The sequence below is a fragment of the Brachyhypopomus gauderio genome, chromosome 3 (genome assembly GCF_052324685.1).
Source record: "Brachyhypopomus gauderio isolate BG-103 chromosome 3, BGAUD_0.2, whole genome shotgun sequence".
In the NCBI taxonomy this organism is placed as follows: domain Eukaryota; kingdom Metazoa; phylum Chordata; class Actinopteri; order Gymnotiformes; family Hypopomidae; genus Brachyhypopomus; species Brachyhypopomus gauderio.
Genome location: NC_135213.1, coordinates 598,780 through 624,109, shown reverse-complemented (window position 1 = coordinate 624,109; position 25,330 = coordinate 598,780). Strand labels below are relative to the sequence as shown.

At 41.4% G+C, this 25,330-nt stretch overlaps 1 protein-coding gene across 11 annotated transcripts; it reads right to left on the bottom strand.

Moving 5' to 3' along the window:
* Positions 1-1,781: 1,781 nt before the first annotated feature.
* Positions 1,782-23,289, bottom strand: LOC143509886 (uncharacterized). Of its 11 annotated transcripts, none has more exons than XM_076998716.1 (11): positions 23,115-23,289; positions 21,466-21,539; positions 19,508-19,602; positions 16,334-16,627; positions 15,957-16,241; positions 13,152-13,735; positions 6,424-6,465; positions 6,019-6,081; positions 5,548-5,847; positions 5,147-5,440; positions 1,782-5,061 (listed from the first exon to the last, which is right to left on the bottom strand). In XM_076998716.1, exons 6-11 carry the CDS (start codon positions 13,186-13,188, stop codon positions 4,883-4,885), a joined length of 915 nt encoding a protein of 304 aa, XP_076854831.1. In that variant the 5' UTR covers positions 13,189-13,735; positions 15,957-16,241; positions 16,334-16,627; positions 19,508-19,602; positions 21,466-21,539; positions 23,115-23,289; the 3' UTR covers positions 1,782-4,882. The 11 variants fall into 11 exon arrangements, 8 of the variants coding, with proteins under 8 accessions (XP_076854831.1, XP_076854833.1, XP_076854832.1 ...); XM_076998718.1 differs by having other exon boundaries at positions 5,147-5,437; XM_076998717.1 differs by lacking the exon at positions 21,466-21,539.
* Positions 23,290-25,330: the final 2,041 nt, after the last annotated feature.

Genomic DNA, 25,330 nt, shown 5'->3' with positions numbered 1-25,330 from the left:
TGCAATTTGGTTAGGAATACAGCCGAGCTAAACTGTCAAGTTGAAAGTCATCATAGTTTGCTTACCCATTTAGTAGATAGATTAACGGCGATAATTTTTATATCGCCCGATAAGAGTATCAAATTAACGAACGCCGTTAACGGCCCACCACTAGTTTTTTTGTGTTCCTCTTCCTTCTTTTGTTTTCCTGATGGATAAATTCACTTCATGGTTAAGTTTCATATTTGCCGGCGTCTAAAACTTGGCTGTCTGCCAGGACAGTGTCTGCCTGCCTTCAGCAGCTGGTGGGAGGGGCCCCCTTGAGGAGGATTCTGAGAACAGTGTCATTGCTCATGACTTTGAGAATGTAAAGGGGGGCTCACACAGTTTGTCGCTGCATTTAATTCTTAACCTGTTGTTGTCTGGGGGCCCCAGGCCAGCCTGGAAGCAACACTGATTGTGAATCAATTTCACCTGCTGTTGTGCAAATGGAATAGACAACAGGTAGAAATGAGAGGCAATTAGCAAGACCCCCCCCCCCCCCCCCCCCCATAAAGGAGTGGTTCTGCAGGTGGGGACCACAGACCACTTCTCAGTACCTATGCTTTCTGGTTGATGTTTTGATCACTTTTTAATGTTGGTGGTCCTTTCACACTTGTGGTAGCATGAGACGGCCTCTACGACCCACACAAGTGGCTCAGGTAGTGCAGCTAATCCAGGATGGCACATCAATGCGAGCTGTGGCAAGAAGGCTTGCTGTGTCTGTCAACATAGTGTCCAGAGGCTGAAGGTGCTACCAGGAGACAGGCCAGTACACCAGGAGACGTGGAGGAGGCCGTAGGAGGGCTACAACCCAGCAGCAGGACCGCTACCTCCGCATTTGTGCAAGAAGGAACAGGAGGAGCCCTGCAAAATGACGTCCAGCAGGCCACAAATGTGCATGTGTCTGCACAAACGGTTAGAAACTGACTCCATGAGGATGGTATGAGGGCCCGACGTCCACAGATGGGGGTTGTACTAACAGCCCAACACCGTGCAGGACGCTTGGCATTTGCCAGAGAACACCCTGATTGGCAAATTTGCCGTGGAGAGCGATCTGCTGCCTGCAACATCCTTCAGCATGACCGGTTTGGCAGTGGGTCAGTAATGGTGTGGGATGGCATTTCTTTGGAGGGCCGCACAGCCCTCCATGTGCTCACCAGAGGTAGCCTGACTGCCATTAGGTACCGAGATGAGATCCTCAGACCCCTTGTGAGACCATATGCTGGTGCGGTTGGCCCTGGGTTCCTCCTAATGCAGGACAATGCTAGACCTCATGTGGCTGGAGTGTGTCAGCAGTTCCTGCAAGATGAAGGCATTGAAGCTATGGACTGGCCCGCCCGTTCCCCAGACCTGAATCCGATTGAGCACATCTGGGACATCATGTCTCGCTCCATCCACCAACGTCACGTTGCACCACAGACTGTCCAGGAGTTGGCGGATGCTTTAGTCCAGGTCTGGGAGGAGATCCCTCAGGAGACCATCCGCCACCTCATCAGGAGCATGCCCAGGCGTTGTTGGGAGGTCACACAGGCACGTGGAGGCCACACACAATACTGAGCCTCATTTTGACTTGTTTTAAGGACATTACATCAAAGTTGGATCAGCCTGTAGGGTGTTTTTCCACTTTAATTTTGTGTGTGGCTCCAAATCCAGGCCTCCATTGGTTAATAAATTTGATTTCCATTGATGATATTTGTGTGATTTTGTTGTCAGCACAAAGTACAGAACAAAGTATTCAATGAGAATATTCAGATCTAGGATGTTATTTGAGTGTTCCCTTTATTTTTTTGAGCAGTGTATTTTTGTAACATATACAAAAGACAAAGTACAAAAATAAAGTACAAAAATTCTAAAGTACAGTAATAAGGCCATTTTGCTTGGATTAGCTGTACGATTACAAAAGCATCACAGATTCAAAAAGCATCACACCTATGTGAAATTAATTACACAAAAGCATTCACACAAACATCATTTTACAGCTATAGACAGGAAGTAATTTCAGAAAAAAAGTACATACTGAATGAATCAGCAATGTAAAATTAAACTACAATGCAGCCCCAGACACTACTAAGAGAATCTGTAAGTGTCTTTTCATTATTTAAGACTCAATCTACCGCTAACCAATCAGCCACATAAAAAACATCACAACAGGTGTAGGAATGAAAATACTTATTTTACACTTTAACACACTCCATTGTCAAAACAGAACTGAAGTTGCTAGGTAGTGTTACGTACCCCGTCTAGGTGGGGACTGGTAACAGATATAGTGAAAGTGATGGACCGGTATATGATGAACTGTAGCAGCCGAATGCCAAAAACAACATCCACTTAGACAGCCCAAATTGAATATAGGATGACAGGAGTAATAACACCAGGTATACTTCAGGGTGACCCTCACTGAAAACAAAAACGAACAACAAAAGAATCCCACACGAACTAACGCAGGAAATGCTAATTAACCCTTTTCCAAACAAAACGTGAAACAAAGAAAACAATGTCTTTCCTAACTCCCTGATTAGCAAAACACAGAAACAAACCCTCAAACAAGAAACAAAACAGCCAGTCACCCCTACTACTGGTGCAACAAATATATATTAGAAAAATGTAGACTCAATCGTACAAAGTAAGAATCAACAACCAAATTATCAAATCGGGAATCCGAATGTGCACAAAACCGAGGCGTAGCCTCTCTCATCCATGTCCACTTCCACCTCTATACTTGATATACTGTTCTTCCTCCTCTCTCCATCGTTACGTTAAGCCGCATCAGGTGTGGAAGGCGAAGAACGGACGGTCTCCTGTAAACAGTCTTTAAGGGGCAGACTCATAACAGACACAGGCATAACTGACATCATTATGACACAATACGACGGAGGTCATAACAGTAGGGAGCTGCCATTTCAGGTAGTTAGATATAGATTTAGAAAAAATTAATGTGTCTGGATTGTTTAATCCTGTTTCTCACTATAGCAGCTATTAGACAATAAAATGAATGAACTAAAGAATCATTAGTGTTCATTTGAAGACTGTGGCCTTAATCTTTTATGAACATCATTGCAGGGAAATGCCTGTACAAGATCATTTCAATTTACACATACAGTATCAGATGCAGTACATTTAACCCGGTTCGTTTGTCTGGTTTAAGGACAACCTGGGTTGTACACTGTAGGTGATGGTGCTCCAGACTCCAGTGTCTCTACAATACCTCCCTGGATGTCCATACAGCTGCAGCTGAACCTCTCCATCATCACTGATAATCTCACTGGTAATCCAGTACTCACTCTCCAATACGGCAATAATCTCAGTAGTAATCCAGTATTCATTTTCCAATATGACTATAATCTCCTCAGAACAAGTTACTGTTTACTACCAGATGCTGGAGGTTGCTGTTCATCCAGACCACTGTTTCTACTCTGGTCCATAGACTCCTAAAAGACTCAACACACACAGAGGAGCACAACACTCTTCTACAAAGTATAGCACTCTTCTACTGAGCACGACACTCTTCTACCAAGTATAGCACTCTTCTACTGAGCTTGACACTCTTCTACTGAGTATAGTACTCTTCTTCTGAGTATAGCACTCTGCTACTGAGGTTCCTCTACTGTCTTCCTCAGTCACAAAAGGAGCCCAAAGCAAATCTCTGGTCCAGATAGTTAAAGGTCAGATAAAGGGCTGAATGAAATGATCAGCACTGGCTGTTCTTGTGGGTTCGATGTTAAGATCTTAAAACCTAACAAGTGTTACATTTCCAAAATGTGACATTTCATAGGCTAAATAACTTTCAGTATTCATTTACAAGTGAAATGATGGTTAGTGAAATATGAACATTCAAATTTATATGAAGAAATATTCAAAAAGGCACTTCATCGGAAGCTTTTACTGCTAAGTGTGATACCGATTTAGCGTCAAAATGGAATTATAACCTACTCAGACATTTAAAAAATTCTCTGAAATATGTTGTAGTCCAGTTTCAGTGAAAAGGACAGTCTCACAGATGTAAACATCACCCTCACATAGCCCACGGGTTCTAGTACAGGTGTAAACACAACCCATGCAAAAGCCAGAGTGTTGAGCCAGTGTTCTTGTCTGTGTAATAGTCCTAGAGTGACAGAAACATTTTCACCAATACTGTGCAGTTCAGTCCAGATGCAGACTCTGAATAAAAAACAAACACCTGCAGCTATACAAACACCAAACCAGAGGTGTCAATTCCAGGTTCAGAAAGTAAAAGTCCTCAACAGGATTTTGCTAAGGCTTCTTGGATTGTGTTGATTCCACTAATTTTACCTGGATTGCACTAATTAGAAGATCTAGAAAGCTTGAGCAAAATCCTGGTGAGGACTTTTACTTTCTGAACCTGGAATTGACACCTCTGCATCAAACACATACACCACTTACTGATAAATAAATACTCAGTTCTCTCTCACACACACAAGCCAACAGCTACTGATTAAGCGGCTAACAAAGCTCAAACTGAAACTGTAGAGAATGTCAGTCACACTGACAATATGACCATCTCAGTAATTATCCTGTACTCACTTCCTACATGATGGTAGTGTCACTGATAATCCAGCACAGTGCTAACATGATCATCCAGCACTTATTACCAACATGACTACAATCTCACTGGCAATCCAGTACTCACTGCCAACAATAATCTTCTCAGAACAAGTCACTGCAGGTTCCTTCATGCAGACCTGCTGCTCCTCTGATGCCGTCTCCCAAAGTTCTTCAAGGTTCTCTCACCACAGAGACACACACACACACGTCCACAGTCTCATAAATTTCTCCATGGGATGCCCAACACACACAATGATGGTCACATTTCATGATAACATTCATGTGAATACTGATGTGGTTATAGCTGACTGGTTCCGTCCACTCCAGATCTATTCTGGAGGTGCTGATTGGTTCTCCACTGCCTCACGTTGATCACCACTGATCCCACAAACAAAAGCACCATCACCAGTAGAATCAGAGTCCACACCCACACTGGTACAGAGACCCCCTGCCCTCTGACTGGATGTGGCTGGATTTCTACAACACACAGAAACAAACAGAGATACTTCTTTAAACTTGAGACTAATCCCCACACAAACTTAGAATGACAATCAACACCCACCTTCCACAATAACTGTGTATGTATGAATGACTTCTTCATTATTGATGTCCTGGATGGTGTAAACTCCACTATCAGATGGTGCTGTTCCTCTCAGCTCAACAACAGACATGAGTGATGCTCTCTGACTGTATTCATCTTTGCACTGCAGTGAGCGTTCATGCACTGTGCAGATCTGTCCACTAAAGGGAGCCGCTGCATCTGTGCTGTTATAAATCACCTCCACTGGCTCTGATATGGGCAAACCCAGGACCAGAGAATCACCAGGCTTCATTTTAACTGAAGATTTCAAGGCTGCTGAGGAAACAAATTGGGATATTCATTATAATATACAGTATCTTTGACCATGTAACTACTGTAATAATGCTACTGTATTAACTGGGTAATAAACTGAGGACACTGACCCTCTATCTGCAGACTCACATCACAGATGTCTTTATTATTACAGGTACAGGTGTACCAGGCCCTCTTAGTGTAATCAACAGCAGTGATGGTGAGGGAGAGATCTCCCTTTAGGTACTGATCATGGGACATGTGAAATCCCTCCTTTGACTGACAGGATATCTGGTCACACTGAGCTAGAATGTCACGTTGTTTATGGGACACAGTCCACGTGACCAGACCAGAACACGTGTGATTACAGGGGAGAGTAGCAGCACCATAAAGATTCACCTTCACTGAAGGGAAAGAGCCTGGAAGACAAACTTTAAAAGATTTAAAAAATAATAAAAATGAATTACAATGTATATATTTTCCATTGTGATTATGTAACAATTTCATTTCATCATTTATTTTCATATTACTACAAAGAAAGTTAAATGGTTCAAAAATGGTTCAAACCTGATGATCTCAGAGAACCAGTTCAGTCCACTTACCGGTTATGACCATCAGCAGCAGTAACAGCAGGACACAGTGACACCTGCAGCAGGACAGCATGACTGACGAGACAAGATAACCCAGTCAGTACTGTACAGAGGAGACAGGAGAACACAGTCAGTACTGTACAAAGGTTGTAACAGCTATTGTGTATTGGAACTGTTGTGTATTGTGGTAATATGCAGCTTCTGCTGGCCACATTTTTGCTGCTTGAAATATTAAACATATTACCACAATGTAGGAAATACGACAACACAAATGTTTCTTCAAACAAACCAGCATAAACGAGCAGAAATTGTCTATTTCTGATCACATGAGGTGCCAGCTTCATGCAGGGTCACCATACTTCAAGGCACATTTAGTTGCTCTGCCATAGCGCTCAATTTGGCAATAATAAAACTTGCCTGTACTGCTTAGCGTGCTATAGTCCCGTCCTGAGTGGCTACCTGAGGGGGAAAGATGTGGAACCCGTTTGGATGATTAAAGTGGAGGGCTGTGGAATCTGATTGGCTGACTGTAGTGGAAGACCATGAAAATGAAAATGAATTCTGCTTGTAATGCATTTTCAAAATGATGCATTTTGACACAGATTGAGCGCTGTTGGTATCGTAATATTATTGTATTTCCCCTTTAACATTTGAATTTGTACATCTTTTTAGCATGGTGGTGAAGTTGAAAATTACATTTCAAATGCATTATCACAGAATGCAAATGCATATTAAGTTAATAACATTTTAATTCTAAGTTTGATACAACCTTTGTTTGATCACATGGAATTTGATCATTCAAATTGGAAAATACATTTTCATTTAAATAAATGCACAAATAAAGCATCCAAATGTATGTGTAAATTAAATATTAATAGACATCTACCAGATTGCAAATAGAAAAGGAATTATTGCAATTGAATTTGAATTCTGAGATCAAAGTTGCTTGTATGAGTGCAACATGTAAATGCAAATTTAGGATTACATTGCCATTTTGCATATTACATTTAAATTTTAATTCTAAGACCGATTCACTTCCATACATACCCACATGACAGAAATATTATTATTAAATAATTATTATTTTAAAATAGCAACATCAAAAAACCACGTCACAACCTCCAAAATGACATTTTTGTTCCTATTACATTGGTAAGAGTTGGCATGCACAACATGTGGTGGGAACAAAAGACAAAAGTACATTAACGTAAAGTACACAAAGTACTCGCATTTGAACCCTTTGGGCAACACGGTGGCTTGGTGGTTAGCACATTTGCCTCTCAGCATTGAGAGTTCAAGTCCCTGTCTGAGTGGAGTTTCCATGTTCTCCCCGTGTTTGCGTGGGATCTCCGGTTTCCTCCCACAGTCCAAAAACATGGAGGATAGGTAAAATTGGCGGTCCCTGACAAATTCTGCCTGAGTGTGTGTCTGTGTCTCTCTCTGTTCAATAATAAGCAGTCGTCTGAGTGTCTGTGCATGAATGTGTGTGTGCTTGTATGCCCAGTGGTGGATGGTGCTCTGCCACTAGGGTTTGTCCTCTCTCCCCTTCCTGCACCCCATTCAGTCCCCCAGGGGGCTGTGGATCCCGGTAGAGAGTACGCTGTGTGCAATTGGCTGCTGCTTCTCGCTGGTGTGTGTGTGATTGGTTGTCTGAGACTTGTACCTGTGTTCAAATTGTAAAGCGTCTTGGGTATATAAATTGAACATTCATTCATTCATTCAAATAATGATTGGCGGGATCAATGCCTGTATTGTAAACACAGCCGCGACCACTTTAACATCAAGCTAGGTTTATACTTGACGAATCGCGCGCAAACGCGCGCCGAAAATGAAGTAATCTCGCGCGCTGTCGCTTCATTTGCTTCTGCAATGAACAAAGTCATGTTTGCAGGGTTCATACACCTTTACAAGGTGAAATTCAAGCACTTCAAGGTCCATTTCAGTATTTCCCAGCATATTAAACTTAATTAAGTTGAATAAATATTAAATTATTAAATATTAAACTTAATTAAGTTTAATAAACTTAATTAAGTTTAATATATATACATATACTCAAAATGATTCGAAATAATTCGTTTTTTAATCATATTACTTAATGGTTGTACATTTTCAAAACGTCAAATCGCCCTGGAATTACAAGAGGCTCGTATTTGTTACCGTAATACAAGAACTACTCAGTCAGATAGCCATTTGTTGTGAAACGAAAAACAGTTACAACTTCAAGCATTTTCAAGTACTTTAGCCTAAATTGCAGCATTTTTCAAACCTGCAACACAATGCAATATTAAAATTGGTCAGGTAAATGTTCCTTCCCCTGTTTTTGAAGGGTTTTTCTTTCTACCACATGTCGTTTCAGAGAACACTGCAAAGAATTTGACGCGCCAAATATAAATGACTCCGCCGCTCGCGCCAATTCGTGCGAGGTGTGCGGAATCGCGCGCTACGGTCACTCGTGAAAGTATAACTGACAATACTGTCTATTATATATTAGTGTTTTAGGCATTAGCTGGCCACGTGTGACGGTCCCATGAGTCCTTTTCGGTCAGTTTCCGACTAACGTGTAAGCAAATTTAAACTTACCACCTAGAGACAAGCAGGGTTCCCGGGAACAAAAACCTCATAAGCAAAAACAATTATACCAGGTTTCTATGACTGTTCTCATTTTAACATATTATTCATTCTTCTGCTCGATTTGCTTCCAGCCCAGACACTGAATGAATACGGGGTTTGTAAGCGCTGCAAAAAAGTCTCGCCTTTCAAAAAACCGTGGTAAATTTGGCTCAGCGTTCTATATTCGCCAGATATTCACGAAAGAATGGGCTCGTTATTTAAAAGCAGATAGTGTATGCGATAAATACCTATTACGCAAGATGTGAAAAGACCACATCTATGAATTAACGACGAGCTCATGCTTGCCGGTAAACGCTTCAGTGCCAAGACGTCTTTTCAAAATAAAAGTCATGGGGTACAACTTTTAAACATTCTCTCCCTGGTGGTCTTATTCGGTAGAAAGAAGATATGAGGTGTTGCACAAACGTTGAGGAAACGCAAAAAATGAATAAACTCCCAAATTCTAGGGAATTAGAATTGCATTAAGTTGCGGTAATACGGTAGGTGGCGGTATTGGTGTCGGTCTTCCTAAGACAAACAGTAGCCAGTGTTGCCAACTTAGCAACTTTGTCGCTATATTTAGCGACTTTTCAGACCCTCTAGCGCCTTTTTGTAGTAAAAAGTGACTAGCGACAAATCTAGCGACTTTTTGTGGTGTTATTGGAGACTTTTGGCGACTCTGAACAAACACGCTCTTTAGTTGCTGTCCTCTGGGCCGTGAGCCCCGCAACACTCAGTGCAGTCTCACACTCAGAGCAGGTCCACACTGCACATGAACTGCGCATGCCCAAAGCTGCCGCCGACGAGGGATGTAAATATGTGGGACACGAAAAGAAATCACTGAATTTAACTCACACAGTCTCAGTCATTCTTCACCTCATTCACCACGTAGCCGGTCACTCGACTCGTCCACAGTGCATCTCTGTGAAAGCGAAACATCTAGCTAACTTGCTCATCATGTCTCACTCTAAACTCTATTCTCAAAAATACAGGAAAGAGTGGGAATCAACTTCTGAATTTAAAGGCTGGCTGAAGCCATGTATTGGAGATAATACACGGGCATACTGCCTGTATTGTAAGGTTGATTTCTATGCCAACTAGTTCCTGCTAACTGCTACTCATATACTAACATTTAACAACACAGCAAAAAAAACTATTTATGTAATTTACGTAAAAATTATTTATACAAAGCATTAAAGTCATGTAGTTCTTTTGAGAAGTGACTGCCTATTTCAAAGGCAACAGATGTTGTTCATTTGTAGTTCTAACATATTTAGGGTGTTTTTACCCATTTTTTTAATCTCTCCCAACGTTATTCTTTTACAGCTTCAAAAACATGTACTATGCAAATTAGGCGATGACGTCATTTAGCGACTTTCCTGAGAAGGGTAATGCTGCAGGCCGGCATATATGTAATGCTGCAGCCCGGAGCCCCGGTGGGCGTGGGTAAAGGGCGTATCATGTGTCAATCATTTTCGAATGCAGCCAATCAGATACTAGACTTTCGTTGTCAATCAATTTTTATTAAGCCAATTATCAGCCAGAGTTAGCTGTCAATCATTTTTTAATGCAGCCAATCATCTTAACAGATCTGCCAAAAGAAGGCGGAAACTGCACGGAGAAGCTCTTTATACAGAAGTATATGGCGCTCTTACACAAAAGTAGCTGAATAAAAACATTAGAAGAGCCATGACTTTAGACATTTTAAAATCAAAGTTTAAAATACTTCTCACTTATTTTTCTGGAACGGCTTTAATGTTTTTTCCTTTATTGCACGTATTGCATCATTTGTACATCATATATATGTGGCGAGTGTAAATTGGTAGCGGAGGGGAGGTGTAAATGGACACAAATTATGTATTATATCGCGATCGATCGCCATGTATAAGCGCCTCCGCCGAGCAGAGCGTTGAGGAGCGATTTCGATTGGAGGATCGTGCTCTATTTTTTATTATTAATTTTTTTGCCGATGCTGGTCCAGCGTGTCGCGTGCCACTGATTATGCCTCGGCGTGCCAACGGTGGCCCGCGTGCCATAGGTTTCCGACCCCTGCTGTAGAGCCTTTGAATATTATAACCATTGTCGAAATTAAGCTCAGCAAGTAAAGTAAAAGAAGGACGCGATCACACTTCAGTGAAAGTTTCAAACAGTCTTGATGAACTGGAATTTGAAGAAATTCCCGATGATGCGGCTTTCCATCCCACACGGTACCGGAGGATTATTGACAAGCGAGAGATCGACAAACCTAAACGGCGTCTCGTGCTAGAAACAGAGAGGGGAGATGACCAACAGGCTATCCCTGCTTCAATTACTGGGACTACTCCGACCAGGACACTTCGGTCCAGATCAAGCCTCTCCATCTCCAGCTCTGGCCCCGTTCTTCCTGCCATCTGCATCATTTGCAAGAAAGGCTGCAAATTTGTCGTCGCGGGTGGCAAGACGCCAAAAAGACGCTTTGACAAAAACACAGACTTTAACTGCAGGTAAGACTGGGTATCACCCTCACCCCCACCACACAGTAGGTAGTCTATGCAAATGCATCCCATCCCCCAACACACACACACAGATGTTGGGAGAAGTATGTCTAAATTGTCATAATGTGTTGTGCATGCGTGTGGGTGTGAAATTACTTTCCAATACATAACATCCCCATGCCTATAATATGCCCCCCCCCACCCCCACCCAGTGTTTTAGATCTTTGATATAGAATGAAGCACACTTTGACTTTAATGGGGTACTGGGTATGTTTGTATAAATGTCATAGCATGCCTGATGTTAATATGCCACTGAATACCTGTTTAGAATTGTGGCTCCTCAGCCTGATGCCCTGTCTGGTCAACACACTGTTTTACAGCAGCAAGCCCCTCCCCCGGTCCATTCCCCCACCCCCCACTGCCCCTCTCTCACACTTGTACACTTGGGACTGTCCCTGTGTTTTGCTGGCCGGCCCCAACAACCAGACTTGTCTCTAGAGGTGTGTCCTGGCTGTGCTGTACATCTGTGTGCACAAGAAATCCTTTTTTGGGTGCAACACCTAGCACCATTTTTACAACACCACACCACCAGGAAAAATGAAGTCTTCATTTTTTTGCCTGCCTATTTATTCATCCTTTGTTCTTTTCTTTTGTACAAGACAAGTAGCAGGAAGCTGCTGAAGTGAAGGATGACCAGAGCATCCTCATTCACATCAAGGACAGAGACTGGAAGATGGAAACCTTCAAGTGACATGGATGACAAAAAATCCAGCCCCTGATTCTGTTCTACATGTCATACACTGTGGTTGCAGAGGGAGTGTGTGTGAGAAACAGATGCTCCTGTTTCTCTGCAGGACTCTGTTGTACAGACTTGTGCAGGTGTTCCAGCTGTGTGAACGCAAAGGAAACTGAGGATAAAGATGATGATAGCTGCTCTGACACTGACAGTGAGGAATAGAACGTGTGTGTGTGTGTGTTTGAGAGAGAGAGATATATATATATATTTTACCGCTATTCTATTTGTATCATTCATTCCTTTTATTATGGTTATGTATATACGTTTATGCCGGTTGATGTAAATGCCAGTTGATGTGTATGCCCTCATTGTTTTGATTGTTTTTTTAATGTGTTGTTAGTGAATAAATGAATACCTGAAGGGTCCTTATTGATAATTACAATTATTTCCATTTATTTATTAAAATGTCAACATGAAAAGGTAACCTTATCATCCACTTGCACAATAGTTGTTTGTTCTATAAATAAAGGAATTCATTTAGCCCCTGTTACAAACACATGGATGGCTATCAATAATTATTGCAATTGTTTCCATTAATTGATCAAAATGACAACATGAAAGGTCACTTGCATAATTGTGATTTGTGCTGTAAATAAAGCACTATTTAGTATTAATTTGGCCCAATTCAGAAGTACATGAATGAGCATTATGATAATGCTCATTCATGTATTTCTAAGGGCCAAATAAATACTAAAGAGTGCGTTATTATATATAAAGTGGGCATAAAATAATATTAATCAACGATATTGTTGATAATTATTTTATGCCCACTATAAAATTATATTTTGGGAGATTCCTTTCTGTAGGTTATATTTGACAGCACTAGGCAGGTTGTCATTTTTTCCAGTTTGTTGTCGTAAATCGGTTATGTGATTGGTTTAGCGCGGTCACGCGGTGTTATGTGACGTCAAAGTCGTCATTCAGCGCAAGGAAAATAGTTCTTCAGAAAACGTCTCGGTTTAAACAAAGTACAGGATTCTGTGACGCGAAACTTTTTTGGTAAGTGCAATATAACTTCATAATTTTTATCAGCTAATGGGCATGTAGTTCGGAGATCGCGGAGCGGATCAGAACGAAAACGGGGTTCACCTTACGGCCTACTTCTGGCATTATACAATAAACTAAGACACACAGTATGTCAACCCCGAGCCATACACACAGAATACTCAGGTTACAAAAGTTACACCATCTACACACAACTGGCAAACAATTCTCAAAAGCTCGCTCTCCCCTCCTCTCTCTCTCTCTCTGGCTTCTTGCCACACCTTTGGTGATTTCCTGGATGGGATCCTCCTTCAACATCCAGGATCATGGACAGCACCACCTAGGGACATGGAGGAATAGACAGGCAGACACTACAAACATACAGACAACAAGAACACAGAGCACAGTCGTAACATGTGTCATCTCCATTAGCTGACTGGACAGAGCAAGGTGATCCCAATGGTATATAATGCTGTTGTCTGCAATGCACGTGGATGTAGTGGATCAAGTCCCACATTTTTCACTTTGAATATGAAATGTTCAAACTTCAGTTCTGCAGTTCATTCCTAGTCAAGGGCCCATCTCTGTGCTTGAATCCACAATTGCCACTTGTGGCTGTATTTATAGAGTTGTGGTTATATACCACAATTAGTCAGTGATTGTTTCAAGTGTGATTATTAGTTAGAGGACCACTCTGCTCTTCATGGTTACGGTCTCAACATCCTCTCTGGAGCTGCTGAATTTTTTTTTCTTTGCCACACGATTATCAGTCCTGCTGCCACAAGCCCCGCCCACGTCAAGGCCAGCAGCACTGCCAGTCCTATCACTGTGGAGCTCTTAACGGCTGGACTTAACGGCTGGACTTCTGCAACACACACACACATCACTATTTAATACAGTGAGTATTGGAGCACAGGTCACTTTTAACATAGTAAGTTAACTGTCCTCTCTTGATTCACTTCCATTAAGATATCACACACTGTCATTACCTAACATGTAACATAACAAACCAGCCCAACACTGTAGGCTGTCAGCGTAGTGTCCAGAGGCTGGAGGTGCTACCAGGAGACAGGCCAGTACACCAGGAGACGTGGAGGAGGCCATAGGAGGGCAACAACCCAGCAGCAGGACCGCTACCTCCGCCTTTGTGCAAGAAGGAACAGGAGGAGCACTTCCAGAGCCCTGCAAAATGACCTCCAGCAGGCCACAAATGTGCATGTGTCTGCACAAACGGTTAGAAATCGACTCCATGAGGATGGTATGAGGGCCCGACGTCCACAGATGGGGGTTGTGCTCACAGCCCAACACCGTGCAGGACGCTTGGCATTTGCCAGAGAACACCAGGATTGGCAAATTCGCCACTGGCGCCTTGTGCTCTTCACAGATGAAAGCAGGTTCACACTGAGCACGTGACAGACGTGAGACGACGTGGAGAGCGATCCGCTGCCTGCAACATCCTTCAGCATGACCGGTTTGGCAGTGGGTCAGTAATGGTGTGGGGTGGCATTTCTTTGGAGGGCCGCACAGCCCTCCACATGCTCACCAGAGGTAGCCTGACTGCCATTAGGTACAGAGATGAGATCCTCAGACCCCTTGTAAGACCATATGCTGGTGCGGTTGGCACCTGGGTTCCTCCTAATGCAGGACAATGCTAGACCTCATGTGGCTGGAGTGTGTCAGCAGTTCCTGCAAGATGAATGCATTGAAGCTATGGACTGGCCCGCCCGTTCCCCAGACCTGAATCCGATTGAGCACATCTGGGACCTCATGTCTCGCTCCATCCACCAACGTCACGTTGCACCACAGACTGTCCAGGAGTTGGCGGATGCTTTAGTCCAGGTCTGGGAGGAGATCCCTCAGGAGACCATCCGCCACCTCATCAGGAGCATGCCCAGGCATTGTAGGGAGGTCATACAGGCACGTGGAGGCCACACACAATACTGAGCCTCATTTTGACTTGTTTTAAAGACATTACATCAAAGTTGGATCAGCCTGTAGTGTGTTTTTCCACCTTCCATTTTTTTTTTATTGTATTTCAGTAGTTCAATGCAAAAAGTGAAACATATTATAGTGTGATCTATTTCAAGTGTTTATTTGTGTTAAATGTTGATGATTTGGGTTTTAATTGGCTTTAACCTTTAAAGTCATCATCTCAGGAAATTAGAATAATTAACAAAACACCTGCAAAGGCTTCTTAAGTGTTTAAAATTGTCCCTTAGTCTGGTTCAGTAGGTTACACAATCATGGGGAAGACTGACAGATGTCCAGAGGTCATTGACACACTCCTCAAGGAGGGTATGCCACAAAAGGTCGTTGCTAAGCACAGAGGGCTTCCACTCAGAGTTGAGTGGAAGGAAAAAGGAGCCATGACATGCTTTGGGGAGCCATGTCATCTGCTGGTGCAGGTCCACTGTGCTATATCAAGATCAAAGTCACCACTGTCGTTTACCAGGAACTTTTAGAGCACTTCATGCTTCCCTCTGCCGACAAACTTTTAGGAGATGGAAATTTTATTTTCCATCAGGACTTTGCACCTGTCCACACTGCCAAAAGTACCAATACCTGTTTAACAACCACAGTATCACTGTGATTGGCCAGCAAACTCACCTAACCTAAACCCCATAGAGAATCTATTGTCAAGAGGAAGACCAACCAGACCAACAATGCAGATGAGCTGAAGGCTGCCATCATATATATGGGCTTCCATAACACCTCAGCAGTGCCACAGGCTGATCGCCTCCATGCCACACCGCATTGATTCAGTAATTTGTGCAAAAGGAGCCCCGACCAAGTATTTGAACCATAATCATCAACATTAATGGAAATAAACACTTGAAATAGAGCACTCTGTTTGTAATGGACCTATATAATATATGCGTTTCACTTTTTGTATTGAATTACTGAAATCAATTATTCTAATTTATTGAGATGCACCCCTATTTATGTGTGTATGTGTATATAATATATGCACAAAACATCCATGTAGCATGCCCCTCATATTAATTTCTGAGTGCAGGTGTTAATATTATCTGGACCACAAACCAAAAACATTTCTGGAAGAAGAAAGAACATTATTAAAGACATACTTTGCACTGACACTGTGTACGTCTGAACAACCAATTTATTACTGAGGTCCCTGATGGTGTAAACTCCACTATCAGATGGTGCGGTTCCTCTCAGCACAACAGCAGACATGAGTGATGCTCTCTGACTGTATTCAGGTTTACACTGTAGAGTGCGTCCTTCCACTGTACAGATCTGTACGGGAGCAGCTGCATCTGCGCTGTTATAAATCACCTCCACTGACTCAGATACGGGCAAATCCAGGACCAGAGGGTCACCAGGCATGAACTGAACTGAAGATCTCAAAGCTGAAGAGAAAAAATATAAAAGTTATAAATTCAGAGAAAAGGTTATACAAAACAATACACCAATGACCAGGAGAAGAAATAAACAGACTTACGCTCAATCTGAAGAGTGACATGGCACAAGTCTACACCATCACATTCACACATGTACCAGCCCCTCTTGGTGAAGTCAACATCAGTGATGGTGAGGGAGAGATCTCCCTTCAGGTACTGATCATGGGACATGTGAAATCCCTCCTTGAACTGACAGGATGTCTGGTCACACTGAGCCAAAATGTCAAGTTGTTTATGGGACACAGTCCACGTGACCAGACCAGAACACGTCTGACTGCAGGTAAGAGTAGCAGTCTCGTTAAACTTCACCATGACAGATGAAGACATGGCAGACACTGAAGGAGAGATCAAAAAAATGTTTAATATTAATTACTTGTTGGTTTACAATGCAAATATTAACATACTGGTAACTGTTAAAAAGGCAACTATATAACTGCAGATGTAATATTTACTGATGCTTGATGTCATTTAACTCCACTAGCACAAGACCAGTGATGGCTAAGTTACCTTGAGAAAGTAATCCGATTACTGATTACTCCTTTTAAAAGTAACTTAGTTACGTTACATATTACTTGATTTTAAAAGTAACTACGTTAGATTACAAGTTACTTTAGTAGTTACATTCAGCAGCAAAATAAATTTTTCCAATACTCACTTTATTGGAAGTGCATTTTTAACAGTAACAATGTATTGAAGCAGGTTCGGTAACCGAGGCAGAAACTGCTTAATCCAAAAATCCCGAGGAGGGAAACTTTATTGATAAAGCAACCCTGGCGCGCGCAGTGCCCCTCCCCCAAGTGTCACTTAAAGGGCGAGACTCGCCGTGAGGAGTAGTAGTCGCGGACAGTATCTCCTGACATTACGTTTGTGTAGCTGCGCGGTATTATTTGTAAATTTATCTGTAAACGTAACACAAGCGAACTGGGGTGGGTTTCCCGAAACGTTCGTAGCGCTAAGTACTTCGTAACCTCGTATGAAACGTATGAGGTTAAAAAGTACTTAGCGCTACGAACGTTTCGGGAAACCCACCCCTGTTCAGTCAGACAGCTTGTGAAACGAAATACCATTACAATTTCAAGCATTTTAAAGTAGGCGACGTTAGTCAAAATTCCAGCACTTTACAAACGTGGAACACAGTGCAACATTAAAATTCTTCAGGTAAATGTTCCTTCCCCTGTTTTTGATGGGTGTTTCTTTATACTACCACACATCGTTACGGGAGGACACTGCAAAAAATGACTTGTAAAACGTGCACGCGCTCTCACAGGGTCGCGCGCAGCGTGCGGAGTCGAGCGCTACGGTCAGACGCAAAAGTAGAACTGAGCCAAGAAGAAAGCAAAAATATATATTTTTACTAGGGAAAATGAAAATAGTAACGCACAGTTATTTGGATAAGTAACTTTAATCTGATTACTGGACTGGAAATAGTAGCGCGTTATATTACTCGTTACCGAAAAAAGTGGTAAGATTAGAGTTACTGTTACTGTTACTGACATGTTACTGTAAGATTAGTTACGCGTTACTGACATCACTGCTCAAGACAAATGTTACTTAAGAACACCTAGAGTGCATTTAAGCTCCAGATAGAAGACAAGCCAGACAGGCATTTAGTTACTTGAAACATACTAGAGTAATGTAACCTCCAACTCAATGCAAACTACATGATTTCATGACTGCCTGAAAAAATGAAGACATGAAGGAGATCCAAAAATCTACATCCAATCAAACTACGCTGCTAGAGCTCATAAATGACGTTAATCAACTGAAAAGTATGATGAACCCTAACCCTAGATGGACATTAACCCTTGATGAAAGAAAAGGATCGAAAGCTGCGAACAGAAAATTGATTACTTGGAACAAGAAACGTGACTTAGACTTAGAACAAAAAAGATGACATAATAAGTGGTTTGGAAACTAAACACCGAACATATGCAGGAATGTTTCAGGTAAAGTAAATTAAATTGTGTAATGGATAAATCCATCCATCCATCCATTATCTGAACCGCTTAATCCCGCTAGTCGGGGTCACGGGGGGGCTGGAGCCAATCCCAGCATCTCCGGGCGAAGGCAGGGTACACCATGGGCAGGTCGCCAGTCCACCGCATGGCCAACACACACGCACGCACTCACACCTACGGGCAATTTAGAGTGATCAATCAACCGAACACGCATGTCTTTGGACTGTGGGAGGAAACCGGAGTACCCGGAGGAAACCCACGCAGGCACAGGGAGAACATGCAAACTCCACACAGAGCAGCCCATACCGAGAATCGAACCCAGACCGCCTTGCTGCGAGTCGACAGTGCTAACCACCACACCACCATGCCGCCCGTAATGGATAAATATAAATCATTATTACCGTCATGTGTGGTAATAATTATATAAACAGTACTGTAATTATAATAGAAATTATACTTTAAATAAAGGTAATTATTTATGTATTGTTTGTGTTTCTTCTGTAATATTGTATTATGTGAAGTTGTGTTGTTTTTTTGTTATGTTGTTTGGTTACGTTATGTTAATATAATTTTTAAATATATTTAAACGTAAAAGACAAAATAAGTTTTAAAAATATTTTAGTAGCCTTCTTGAATATGTTGAAGTTTCTTTTTAAATCAGGTGTTAAGGTGGGGGTGGGGGAGCGTTGAAGGGATACAGGATTGTTCAATCTTTCCCATTTTTTGTATATGACAAAAATGTTCAATAAAAAGACTGATCAAAAATAAGTTCTGGCTTGAGTCTATACCTTTTTGGTCATGGAATAGCTCATTGATAATTTAGGAAATTATGTTATTGGTGGTTGTATTATTGTGACCGAAATAAAATATTCAAATCAATCAAAACAGGCTTTAAATCAATGTGTTTGCACACCGCTGACCATTAAAACTACATCACAGAGAAAGATACGAGATACCACAGCAATACTTAATGGGCATATTGTTTATGATACTCTGCATACATGGAGGGAATAGGCTCAGTGAGGATCATGGTCTGGTCAGCACTGACTTTGAATCTAAGAACTGACAGCATTTTGCCATAAAATGATTAATTGAAAATGCAGAAATGCAGCAATTTGAAAACCAAACTAGGGTCCTATGAAAGGGACCCTCGTAAACAACCACATCACAATCTTCAGTAGACATCTGCTTCTCGTGACATCAGCACAATATGGAGATAAAGTTAACACCTTAAGATGACCAATAATGACCACTTACCATTTAGAAATGTCATTAGTAACAGCACAAACCAGAAACACCAGCAGTAGGGCAGCATGACAGAAGGCAGCGGAGACATGAGAACCCAGTCAGTACTGTATAGAGGAGACAGGAGAAACCAGTCAGTACTGTACAGAGGAGACAAAATTATTCATATAATTTTGAAGACATACCGCAATCTACTTGCATTGTGCAAGACACAGCATTTACACATGTATATAAGCCTATTTTTGCCACATAAAATATAAAAAAAATCTGATTTGATTATGAAGTGAATTTCTAGGTCATTATTTCGAGATATTCTCATTGTTTAAGTTCTTATTTTGAGTCAATTTCAAAAGGCAACTTTATTCATATTTTAATGGTTAATAAATAACATGAAAAAAAAATGCTGGTGTGTGGACGAGTCACATCAACAGCCTCTATGCACGTCCCTCCCCTTTGGAGCTGGCCTTCCGGAATTCTCCACAGAACAGAGGAGCGCACACCGTGACAGCTAGGTATTGGTTGTTTAGGCTAGCTAGCTATCTTTTTTCAGTAATTTCAAGTTAAGAAGAAAAATGTATTTTAATTGTTTCTTTGGCCTTAGTTTGTCTCATTTTAGCTACAAGCTAGCTAGCTAGGTACATAACTGTGTTCAACGTATGATAGTCGCATACAAATAACCATCTGCAAAATCTGCCGATCATGTATTTTGTTTGAAAATCATCTGATAAAGATCATATTATATCGATCTTTCCATCTCTGATTAAATGATTTGTAGTTATCTAATGTCTCATTTGCAGGGTAAATAACTAAAATAGAATTTACAGGTGCATCTCAATAAATTAGTCAATACAGAAATGTTGGCACTCTGGGCTTCCATAAGACCTCAGCAGTTCCACAAGTTGATGCCTCCATGCCACACCGCACTGATGTAGTAACTGCTGTAAACCAAACTCACCCAACCAAGTATTGAGTGTATATACCAGGGGTGCCCACAAGTTTTCAGCTTGCGAGCTACTTATAAGATGACCAAGTCAGAAAGATCTACCTTTTCAAGATCGCCTGGAGTGAGATTTGAACCTGGAGGAGGTGGCAAGTGTAAATTGTTGGGGGGGGGGGGGGGGGGGGGTGAACATAAATTCTTACCGGGGCGGTGTATGTGTGTCGATCGTTGCAACCGTCAGTGCAGATGGACGATAGCCTGTCATTCATCAACTACTTTTTAATGTCATGCGATCTACCCACATTCCTTCAATCGCGATTGACGTAATGGGCACCCCGGTATATACTGTACATAATTTTCAGTAGGCCAAGATTTCTGTATTAAAATCCTTTTTTTAATTTACTTATTTATCAAATTTTCTGAGATACTGACTTTTGGGTTTTCATTAGCTGCAAACCATAATTTTGCTCAAATAACTAAATTTGATTTGTGAAATCAGGGTAGTATCTAATATGTACAGTATTATGCAAAACTGAAGCACTGATTTATTGGAATTTATACAAGTTTACAGTACAGGCCAAATGGGCAGTCATGGCCTGGTGGTAGGGAACTGGTCTTGTGACCGGAGGGTCGTGGGTTCGATTCCCAGACTTGAGGCCATGACTGAGGTGCCCTTGAGCAAGGCACCAGTGTTGCCAACTTAGCGACTTTGTCGCTATATTTAGCGACTTTTCAGACCCTCTAGCGACTTTTTCAAGTAAAAAGCGACTAGCGACAAATCTAGCGACTTTTTGTGGTGTTATTGGAGACTTTTGGCGACTCTGAACAAACGCGCTCTTCAGTTGCTGTCCTCTGGGCCGTGAGCCCCGGCGGGTGCTGCCGTGAGCCCCACAACACTCAGTGCAGTCTCACACTCAGAACAGACCCTCACCGCTCCACGTCCACACTGCTAATGAACTGCGCATGCCCAAAGCTGCCGCCGACGGGAGATGTAAATATGTGAGACACGAAAATAAATCACTGAATTTACCTCACAGTCTCAGTCATTCTTCACTTCATTCACCACGTAGCCGGTCACTCGTCCACAGTGCGTCTCTGTGAAAGCTAAACATATAGCTTAAACATTTAGCTAACTCTCCACAGTATGTGCGTCTCTGTGAAAGCTTAACATCTAGCTAACTTGCTCATCATGTCTCACTCTAAACTCTATTCTCAAAAATACAGGAAAGAGTGAGAATCAAATCCTGAATTTAAAGGCTGGCTGAAGCCGTGTATTGGAGATAATACATGGGCATACTGCCTGTATTGTAAGGTTGATTTCTATGCCAACTAGTTCCTGCTAACTGCTACTCATATACTAACATTTAACAACACAGCAAAAAAACTATTTATGTAATTTACGTAAAAATTATTTATACAAAGCAATAAAGTCATGTAGTTCTTTTGAGAAGTGGCTGCCTATTTCAAAGACAACAGATGTTGTTCATTTGTAGTTCTAACATATTTAGGGAGTTTTTTACTCATTTTCTGAAGATCTCAAAGCTGAAGAGAAAAAATATAAAATTTGTAAGAGCATACCGCTCTGGGCATGTGTGCACCACAGCCCCCTAGTAATCACTAGTGTGTGTTCTAATTGCAAAGATGGGTAAATGCGGAGGACAAATTTTGATTGGGGTGTAAATTCACAATTAACAAAATATGGCACATAATCACGTAAATGGAGGAATGATCACGTAGAACAAACTTAGAAAACACACAGCGCATGAGGGAATGGCATTAACGACAAGGTTAACACACACACACACGGTAGGAAATAGTACACATACGTAAACCGATACGGGGCAACTTAACTAAACAGCACACAATCAATAACCACATGTCTTAACACTACACAAAACATACAACAGTATCGGAGCTCATGGGAGTTAGCATCGTCCCCCATTTGACCGACACTGCTACTAATATATATATATATATATATATATATATATATATTATATATATATATATATATATATATATATATATATATATATATATATACACACACACATACACTTTTTCTCCCCAGTCCACTCTTGGTTTCCACTAATTAAATTTCACTATGTTATGGAAGGAGAGTCAGTCTAGGACCAAATGCTGTAGTTAGTTAGCAGACCTGGCATCGACAGTCATATTGAAATACAGAAATCTGACTGCACTGTCAACTTTCAATTCATATATGCTAGCTAAGTTAGCATTTCATTTTCTTTACTAGTACAGCAGTTAGCCAGGCCACAAACACGGAGCCTGAATAAAACCTGAAAAAACACTGAACGGGCCTTCAACAGCGAACGATGTCTTTGAATAAAAAAAGCTAAATTGTAATTGTTGTCGTTTATTTTTATTAGTAAACAAACTAGCTATGAAACAAATAGGCCTTAGCTAGCTAGCGAATTCATGTGCTAAGAGTTATTTCTGAACATTTTACTTATTACTTACATTTACATTTATGGCATTTAGCAGACGCTCTTATCCAGAGCGACTTACAAAAGTGCTATGTAGTTGCTTGGAATCTCCAAGGTAGAATAGATAGTCCTGAACACAAGGTACTCTAAGCTGGAAAAACCACTAGACGAAAGTCAAATGATACCTAACAATTATACCTGAATATACACATCCCCTGTGTATATTACTTACCACTAATGAAGTAATGTGTGAAGCAGATCTCCGCGTAAGGTACATATATGGGGTGAGACTGCTTTGTAAAATATATTTACTATTTAAATAAACCAAAAAGCAATATAGAAGCCGAGGGTATAAACAATACGGAAGAAAGTATTCCACTCTACTAAATACTGGGCGTCATACACGTACTAGAGGGCTAGGGGGCGCAAAAACACATTTCGAGAGCGTAATATAAATATGAGCCAATGCAAAATACAGGACATCTGAGTTTTGAGTGGTATGGCTGTACATAACTATATCTTAATCTTAAAATATATTATAAAATATATTTATTTACAGGAAAAATGAAATAATGAAACATAACAGTGAATTTGACTGTAATGTATATTAAAAGGTTACAGGGTGGATGGTGGGGTGGGTGGTGGTGCATGATTTAATGTGGAAAGCAGTGATTGCAGATGGAGTCTCTGACAACTCCACCATCTCTGTTGTCACCCACATGCATGTAAGGTTCCTCGTCTGTGGGCATGTCAGAGATGGTAGGCTGTCGCTCTTCCTGGATGGTTGCAATGTTGTGTAATACCACATATGCCATTTTTATGTGGCACGCCCTATCAGGGGTTACTCTGAGCCCCTTCAGGCACTGGAACCTGGCCTCGAGGATTCCTAGGGTCATTTAAATTCTTGCCCTGGTTTTGCTGTGGGCCTGATTGTAGCGGGACTGTGGTCCAGGTGCAGGATCTGAATAGGAAGTCATAAGGTAGGCCTATAGGACAGGCAGGGATACCCTCTGTCTCCATGAAGGAGGCCATCATGTCCTATAATCACACTAGGGTTTGCAATGATTTAACTATTACACTGCATGTGAACAACTAGCAAAACTACCGCAGGCCTACTCTGTTCAGATTTGTTGTACAGTGTGGAATCATACACGGATCCTGGCCATCTGGCTTCAACATTTGTGATGAGGTGGGAAACATCACATATGATCTTGATGGGGAGAACGGTCAGTTACAATAGCTACGTTATTTTTGTTACCATTAAAGATAAGTACATTATTCATTAAGGATTATAAAGGTTAGTACCTGTACATTCATGCTAAGGATGAATTTTCATGTTCTAATGGTGCTGGAATAGGTAGCATATGTAGGTTCCATCAATACAGCCAATCACTATAGGAAATCCTTAAAATGTAAATGGAATGAAGTTCGTTATATATTGCCTCTCCTTTGCTTAATTTCTTTATTGTCCGTGTGAATTAAAGACAAACCAATGATGCTGTGGAATTCCTCTTTGATGTCCATAACTGGCTTAAGCCCAGGAAACACCACAAAACCGGGCACCCGGACATAGTTTTCGGACAGACCGACATACAGTAGCTTTGCTGACAGATTCTGCATCTCCTACACTATAAAGAAAACTTCCACTAGCAAAAAACGAAGACCGATATATAACAATCTGGAGAGAATTTAGGGCTGATCCGCGATGTGTAATATTTGAAATGTTATTATAATAATAAAGTTATTGATGTAAGTAATGGATTGTGCTGAAAACGATAACGTTCATTAAAATAATAATCCGAAAATGATAGTAGGCCTATGTCTATTCGGGGTTTTATAAGGCGTTCCCGACGAAGAACTCAGCGAATAAACTGAGTTTCAATATCCACATGATCTTCGAGGAAAGGACACGTCATGATGACGTGTTTGTAACTCTGGGTCAGGTCCAAGTTAACCTGCCAGCGAGCAGGTTAGCTTCAGAGCATAAGTTGTTATAGTAACTGACTCCGGTTCTCTCTAAGCTCGGTTTCTGGAACGGAAAACCTCGAGTTTCCGTGAACTCTGAGTTAACTTACCCGGGTTTTCTCGCTTAACCCGCTTCTTGGAACACCCCCCTGTTCACAAAGATAAGTAGTCCCAAACATGGATAGAACTTTTGCAGCCATGGCTGTTAATTTGGGGTAACCTGGCACGAGATATTGATAAAACGTATTCAATTCCACGGACCCAAATTTATCCTTCATAGCAGAATCGCTTCATAGCGGAATTGCATCCTGTGACTGAAGCCTTAACTCGTGTCAGTGCTGCATGCTGTCATTTACTGCCCTCTAGCGACCGGAGAGAGCATTTGATTTGTATTCATTTTTAAAAAATCACAACTTTTGGTAGAAATGAGCTAGAGACTCGCTTCTTTTTTTGACATACTCAGAAATTTATGCCGGGCCGTAT